The sequence below is a fragment of the Quercus robur genome, chromosome 12 (genome assembly GCF_932294415.1).
Source record: "Quercus robur chromosome 12, dhQueRobu3.1, whole genome shotgun sequence".
NCBI classification, from domain to species: Eukaryota; Viridiplantae; Streptophyta; class Magnoliopsida; order Fagales; family Fagaceae; genus Quercus; species Quercus robur.
In genome coordinates this window covers 29,239,097-29,247,134 of record NC_065545.1, presented here as the reverse complement: position 1 = coordinate 29,247,134, position 8,038 = coordinate 29,239,097, and the positions used below count along the sequence as shown (strand labels likewise).

The 8,038-nt window shown below is 31.9% G+C and overlaps 1 protein-coding gene across 3 annotated transcripts; it reads left to right on the top strand.

Moving 5' to 3' along the window:
- The first annotated feature begins 1,950 nt into the window (after positions 1 to 1,950).
- Positions 1,951 to 7,581, top strand: LOC126710431 (geraniol 8-hydroxylase-like). 3 transcript variants are annotated; one of them, XM_050410884.1, is made up of 4 exons: positions 1,951 to 2,148; positions 3,009 to 3,066; positions 5,671 to 6,650; positions 6,805 to 7,581. In XM_050410884.1, the coding sequence occupies exons 3-4, from the start codon at positions 5,757 to 5,759 to the stop codon at positions 7,408 to 7,410; spliced, it is 1,500 nt and encodes a 499-aa protein (XP_050266841.1). In that variant the 5' UTR covers positions 1,951 to 2,148; positions 3,009 to 3,066; positions 5,671 to 5,756; the 3' UTR covers positions 7,411 to 7,581. The 3 variants fall into 3 exon arrangements, with proteins under 3 accessions (XP_050266841.1, XP_050266840.1, XP_050266839.1); XM_050410883.1 differs by having other exon boundaries at positions 5,541 to 6,650; XM_050410882.1 differs by having other exon boundaries at positions 5,535 to 6,650.
- The last annotated feature ends 457 nt before the right edge of the window (positions 7,582 to 8,038 follow it).

The following is an 8,038-nucleotide window of genomic DNA, read 5'->3' as shown; positions in this document are numbered from 1 at the left end:
GTTCAATTATATCTATAATATATTGACTATTGGTTTTGGTACTTTGTGTTTTATGCACCTAGTATCAAGACGTAATCTAAATATTCTTTTAGCGAATTTTTTTTAACAGGTCGGGTCATGGGTTATTCAGGTCGAGTTGAGTTCAGGTAAAAAAAATTAGGTTTGGGTCAAGTATTTTTCGAGTCAGGTCAGAAAATTCTAACCCATATTACCATGTCTACTAAAAAGGATAAAGGTCGGAGCCTAGTGGTGGGACTTTTCATAATGAAACTCCAATTGGATAACTACACAGTACGTATACCATTCAAATTGTAGAGGTCAATTTAATTCCGTAACGTTTGCTCATGGACAATGGCAACCACTTGTAGAGGATTCGTAATATTAAAAAAAAAAAAAAAAAAAAAAAAAAAACTTTATTACATGCATAAGATATCTTATGCTCGAATAAAAAATCTGGAGTTTAATCCCTCCCTATACCATAAACTATTTAGTATTTTGATATAATAATAGAGAACTATTATTAAAGATCGGGTTCTATCTATATTCATACATTTCTTTTCTTCATCTTCATCTTGATTCTTGAGGCTTGTTTGGTATGTATGTTTAAACAATAGTTTTCAATTTTTTTTAAATATATGTAGATGAAAAAATGTGTAAAAACATATATAATATTATTTAAAAATTAAAAATATATATTTAAAATAATATTCCAAATATTTTTTCATAAACTCAGTGAGTCAATCAAGCTTGAATTTTTTCTTCTTCAGCTCTTCCCCTCTCTGTTTTTCGGAAATTAAGACTCAGAGTCTTCTATTTATTTAACTTAAATTATATATATTTTTTAGTTTATTTCATTGATGGGAGTTCCATCATGGGGCACTTTTTTTTGCTAGGAACCTTTTCTGCTTAGGACACGTATTTTGCTTTAAAACTTAGCCATAGGATAATAGTACAGGCCCTGCTGGCCTGCTCACATGAGACCTGCACTGCACAGGCTGTACAGTGCGCAACTGTGCAGTGCAGCCCATAGTTTTTTTTGGGTAAAAGGGAAATATTATTAAACACAAAAGGAAAACCTACCCAGCAACAGAAGCCATACTGGCAGCGGCAAGTCTACAACAGTACAGGCCATTAATGTCCTTAGCTAATAAAGTTACTAAATAAGCTGTAAAAGGCCAAAAAAAAAAGACAGCAAAGTCTTCTTGCATAGAGCAGCCCCATTTTGCCAGTCAATCCGCACATTTAATGACTTCTCTAGACACGTGAGCCACCCGAACTTGAGGAAACTTGTCCAGAACCAGAGGTATCTGCAATCAAATAACAGTGCAGCCCAGAGTTATTACTTAAGAGCATCATCAGCGGGTTCTCTAAATTTTTGTACTGTTTGAAGAATGAACAGTGATATTTAACTTTTATCTATCTACTTTTTTAAATACACTTTCCAACAGATTCTCTATTCCATTCTCTATTTCATTTAAATATTATTTCTTCATTATTTCTTTATTTTTTTTATCATCATTTATTATTTCTATATTCATTCCTAACAATTATATTTTTTAATGGAAAGTGTTATATTCACAACATTTTTCACAATACTTTCATAAGAATCACATCAAAATCTTATGTGAAAAATTGTTATTAGTTCTAATTTAAATCCACTGCTGAAATTATATTTTTACTTACCAATATTAGCTAATAACAATATATTATTTAAAATTTATTGTGAAATTATTGTGAGAATATTATGATAGAATTTCTAAATTATCATTTCTTTTTTTTATATTATTTTTCATTTCTTTCTTTCTATTCTATCATCCATACGTTTCTCTCTTCTTTTTTTTTTTCTCTTGATTTTTCTCCACCACACACGTATACCCATATATCCCATCCCCTCCCTTTTTGTTTTCTCTACTTTCCACTTTCCAGAACCTCCCTCTGGTTCTCCAGTTCTCTTTCTCAACTTTTTTTTTTTTTTTTTTCATCTTCTTTCTCCAGTTCTCTTTCTCAACTTTTTTTTTTCATTGTAATAAGAATCAGAGAAATAGGTAGAGAGAGAAAGAACAGATGGGTTAGATGGCTCCGCTCTGCCGCCGCCGCTCGTCATCCTCTGCCGCTGCCGCTCGTATTCCTCCCAACGCAGCCCAGATGGTAGATAGCTTGTTTTTTTTTTTTTTTTTTTTTTTTACCTTTTATTGTTATGGTTTGATTAATTTTAAGATTATGTTTTTGAGTTGTATTTTGGTTATGCTTGAGTTTTTAGAGATGTTTGAGAGAAAGAATTGTTATGAATATATATATATTTTTTTTCCATATTTGCTTGTTCTGATTCAATTTTATTTTAAGAATTGGATTTTGTTTTATGTTTTGTGTTTGGATTCTGTGAGAAACGGAGAGAATGAGAGAAAAAAAAAATTCCGGAGGAGAGAGAAAGAATTGATATAATAGTAACTGAGATAATATTTTAAACAGAAAAATTGGTTTGGAGTTGCTACAGTGTTCTCTAAATTAAGAGAATCACTTTAGCAACTTCAAAAATAAATTTGGAGAATTTGGATGTTTGGAGAATCGGCTGGAGCATGAACAGTGCTGTTTGGTGGTCCAAATTTGGTTTTACATGAGCTGTTGGAGATGCTCTAAAACGGTTTCTCACTACTTTTTATTTTTTATTTTTTATTTTATTTATATGAAAATGTTTCTAACTTTATCTATTATTATAAATTATTATATAATTAATAATTTGATATGTATCATATCAACTTATTTGTATTATAGTTGTAACACCCTATAATTTTGATACCAATTAAATTATTATATGTAAATTTTTAAAGGAGACCTATAATTAAAATGGATTAAATTAATTTGGGCTTAAGGTATTAAAAAGAAGATAAATACAATGGAATATGAAGCCCAAGTGATTTGACATAAGTAAATATTAGCCTTGAAAACTTTAGTCTTTTACCCCTTAAGTTACACGTGCATATTCTCATAAGGCTTCCTTTTTGCTTCAGCCGCATCAGACTATTGAACTTTGCTTCTCTTCACTGTAGCTGTGAGTAGAGATTACAGGTATGGTTTTTATGATTATACTAATAGAGAAAGGGCTCCTAAAATTGTTATTATATTTGATTAAGAATTGTATTATGGCTTTATGTCATGAAGTCTTTGAATTGAACCAATAGAGTTTGTGGTTACTTTACTTTCACACTAAGTCTCAATTGTTGACCGGTTTATTTGCTTTCATACTAAGCCTCAATTGTAGTTTATTTGCTTTCACACAAAGTCTCAATTGTTGACCGGTTTATTTGCATTCACACTAAGCCTCAATTGTTGACCATAACACTAGTTCAGCCGTGTACTAGATTTTGGGTCTTTAGGTTGATAATTACATTATTATAATAAGAATTGTTTATATAGCCGCTTTGAAATTGATTATGTATGAATAGTATGTATAGTCATACCTCTAATGGCTCTGAGATTGATTTGGCATAACTATATTATTGCACTAGCTATCTTCTAGCTATATTGAAGTTTCATGAATATTCTGATTAGGCAGCAATATTTATAAGTCCAAAAATTTGATCAAAGCTGAAAGTAAATTGGATAGTTAGGTGAATAAATAGAGGATTTTGGATAAATCAATGTTGTCTAGGATAAAACCATTTTAAGTGTGAAAATAGATTTTTAAGTGGGAATTTGTGTATTGATGAACTTATTTTTTGGTGTTACTAGATTCTAATTCTACTGAATTGTTGTGATTCAAGGGAGGTTGATTTCCTCTATTTTTGCAACTTATATGTAAGTGGTGTTTACTAATTTTGGGGATTTTCCCAAACAGTGTTGGTTATTAAACTATTATATCTCAAAGAAATATATTGTTATTCTATACATATAAATGGATATTTTATAATTTCTTGATGTGCACATTAATTATTTGTTTTATGAAAAACTTGTGGGACAACCTAAATTTATTTAAATTGGTATGTGCGATATATCCTTATATTTTCGAGAATTATGATTGGATTATTTTTGTGAGCATCTTGAATGGATTATTTATGTGAGTATCTTGTATATGTTTTGAAAACCTATGACAAGTCGTGATTAGAAACTTAGTATGGTATTTAGTTCTTAGTAAGGGACAATCATACTGCAGCTAGTCCTTAGCAAAGGACGGTCCCAAAAGGGGACAATGCACATTTGATAGCTCCTTAGTAGGGGAGCATACTATTGAGGATCCAAAAGAAAGCTCCTTAGTAAGGGAGTGTACCTTTAGGTTCCAAATGAGCCATCCTTGAGAAATGGGATGAAAGGAGGTTTCAGTCCCAAAAAGGGGATAACACAACCCTGTCAACGGGGCGTAAACGTTGACCATGAGAAAAGTCTAGAAAATTGTTTATGTGATGATATCAATATATATATATATATATATATATATATATATTATGATGGCTCACGTTGTAAAGATATTTTTCTTTTACATGAAATATTTAGTGATAAATATTGATGAGTTATAAGTTATAAAATTGCTGTAAGAATTATTCATTGAAGGTTTGTTCCCACACCCCAATGTTAGTGAATTCCACTTATTGAGTTATCTCACTCCCCTTTATTTCCCATTACATATACATTAGAGAGATTACTGGAGTAGAGATTCTTGGAAGACAGCTGTTATGAACTATTTATGTAGAACTGAGGATTTTTTTTTATTATTTTATGGCATTAAACATTGTATTGGAAAATTATTTTGAGGATGTTTTGTATTTGGTGAATTAGAGCTCTGACTTTTGTGATGAGATTCAAGGTTGCTAGTTCTTTTATTTAATATTTTTATGGATTATTCAGATTAAATAGAATATTATTGCTTATGATTTTGGGGCGTTACAATAATGATACTAATTTATTGAACCATGTATTAAATTAATTTTTATTGGTGTAAGTTTAGACTTCAAAGTGGTTACAAATTTAGAAAAATTGAATAACGAGGTTCTATTGTTCTACTATGTCACAAAAAAGATTAAATGAATTAGTAATATTATCAATTAAAAAAATGGTAGAAAAACTTAAATACAAAAATTTAATCAGTAATTTTGCATCTTAAAAAGTAAGAAAAATAAATTTTAAATAAAAAAATTCAATATATATATATTATTTGATTAATATTTACCCTTAAAATTTTTGCCGACTTGTTGAGCCGGCCCTGTCCGTACTTAATTATGTTGGTTAACAAACCGACTTTAAAATCTCTAGACCATTCTTTTTACTACCAGCAAGTATTTTCCTCCCAAGCTTCTTGACTCTTCTTCCTTTTATCTCTAGCACAAAGTGGTATTTTGACCATACATTGTATGCAAATATGTAGTTAATATTTGTCTCGGCATGAATCACTAAAATAAATCCTATTGCATCTTTATGAAATAAAATGGTCATACAAAGTCATAAAACGTGTGCCTCACATTTTACTCTTAACTCTAAACACATAAAAGCTAGATGTAAAAATGATTTTTAATTTTTCATATTTTGAAAAGGGGAAATAATAGTTGCAGGGATAACAACACAGTTCGTATACCATTCAAATTGTGGAGGTCAATTTGATTCCGTAACGTTTGCTCATGAACAATGGTGACCACTTGTTGAGGATTGGTAATAAGAAAAAAAGAAGTTACTTTATCGCAGGTACAAGAAAGCTTCTCGCCCGGAGGCCGTAGGGAGGGAGATACATTCCAGTTCCTTTTTTGGTTCTCTCTGAAACACACACAGAGATGGAAGTTTTAAGCTGTATACTCTATCTTTGCCTCAGCTTGACCATTATTCAAGCCCTCCATACCATTGCAAAAAGAAGCAAATCTATTCCCAAAAAGCTTCCTCCAGGACCAAAGCCTTTTCCAATCATTGGAAACCTCCTGGAACTTGGTGACAAACCTCACAAGTCTCTGGCCAAGCTTGCCATGACAAATGGACCCTTGATGAGTCTAAAATTAGGCCAGATAACCACAGTAGTCATTTCTTCAGCTACCATGGCCAAAGAAGTCCTCCAAACACATGACCAACTCCTTTCCAACCGTTCCATACCAGATGCAATCCGAGCCCACAAACAGCATGAGTTAGGGTTGCCTTGGATACCTGTTTCCTCACGTTGGAGAAACATTAGAAAAATATGTAACTCCCAATTATTCGCCCATAAGATACTAGATGCCAACCAAAACCTCCGGCGCAAGAAAGTACAAGAGCTGCTTGCTGACGTCCATAAAAGCTGCCTAACCAATGATGCAGTCGATATTGGTAGAGCAGCTTTCAAAACTACGCTTAATTTATTGTCCAACACTATTTGCTCTGTGGATTTGGCAGACCCGAATTCTGATATGGCAAGAGAGTTCAAGGAACTTGTATGGAATATCATGGAAGAGGTTGGAAAACCAAACTTGGCAGACTATTTTCCGGTGCTTAGGAAGGTTGATCCCCAAGGCATACGTCGCCGGATGACAATTTACTTTGGGAATATGATAGAACTCTTTGATAGCTTGATCAACAAACGGTTGCTGACAAGAAAAGTACCCGATTCAATCAGAAACATTGATATGTTAAATACTCTTCTTGACATTAGTGAAGAAAGCACAGGGGAGTTTGACAAAACTCAAATCGAACGTTTGTTCCTGGTGACAATTTTCTCCATATTCTTCTTCAATAATTTATAGATTGATTCATTTAAGTACTTATTTTTTTGAATGAATTATTCATCTATGTACTTTTTATGAATCTGGTTTATGGTCTAATATGTTGTCTCACTTTGTTTAAATTTTTGTGGAATAGGACCTGTTTATTGCAGGTAATGATACAACGTCCGCTACATTAGAATGGACAATGGCAGAGCTGATTCACAACCCAGAGGTTCTATCAAAAGCCAAAGAAGAGCTCAATCAAATCATTGGCAAAGGAAACCCAGTAGAGGAATCTGATATTGCTCGTTTACCATACTTGCAAGCAATAGTCAAAGAAACCTTCCGGCTACACCCTCCAGTTCCACTGTTACTTCCCCGTAAAGCTGAGGCAGATGTAGAAATTCAGGGCTTTACAGTCCCAAAGGGTGCACAAGTGCTTGTAAATGCATGGGCTATAGGCAGGGACTCCAGCATATGGGAAAACCCAAACTCATTTAAGCCAGAGAGGTTCATGGGGTCAGAAATTGATGTCAAGGGACGGAATTTTGAGCTTATTCCGTTTGGTGCTGGGAGGAGAATATGTCCTGGATTGCCTTTGGCGATACGAATGTTACACTTGATGCTGGGTTCGCTTATTCATACCTTTGATTGGAAACTTGAAGATGGCTTTAAGCCTGAGGATATGTCCATGGAAGATAAGTTTGGTTTAACCTTGCAGATGGCTCAACCCCTGCGAGCTATTCCTATCATGGTTTAACAAATAAACCTAGTTTGTTATGTTTGTATATTTTAATAAAAATATATAATTATTGTGTTCATAAGGTTGTTGTTACAAAATTTATTGCCGTATGAAATATTATGAGTTTTTTAACTTAATGACATTATTTGATCTCTTTTTATGAGAAGAAGACAATTATTAAACTAAAAAGATTTTTTATTTTTTATTTTTTTTTTAGAATTAGTTTTTGGTATAAGTAGAGATTAAATTTTAAATCTCTTATTCAACCATCAGAAACTTTATCAGTTGAGTTAACTGAAACCCACAACTAAAAAAAGTTAATTATACTACTTTATCCACTCGTGGTTTGGATCGATTTAATGTTGACTATATGTGGTTTGCGTAATATATTATTTTGATCCTTAAACTTTACTAAAAATTTGTTTTTTGTCCCTAAACTTTAAAAAATAAAAAATTATCCTTAAATTTTGTAAAGAGTTTTTTTTTAATATTTTATAGACAAAATTCGGGATTAAAAAGAATGTTTTTTAATAGTTTAGAGACGAAAAAACAAACTTTTAATAAAGTTTAACGATGAAAGAAACATTTTTAATACTTTAGGGAAGAAAAACAAAAATTTCACTAATTTTAGGACAAAAAAATAATT

Bases quoted from the DNA above. Each gene is read 5' to 3' on its own strand.
- LOC126710431 (XM_050410884.1), top strand. From the start codon at position 5,757: ATGGAAGTTTTAAGCTGTATACTCTATCTTTGCCTCAGCTTGACCATT. The intron at 6,651-6,804 runs GTGACAATTTTC...TTTGTGGAATAG, and splicing joins AAATCGAACGTTTGTTCCTG to GACCTGTTTATTGCAGGTAA.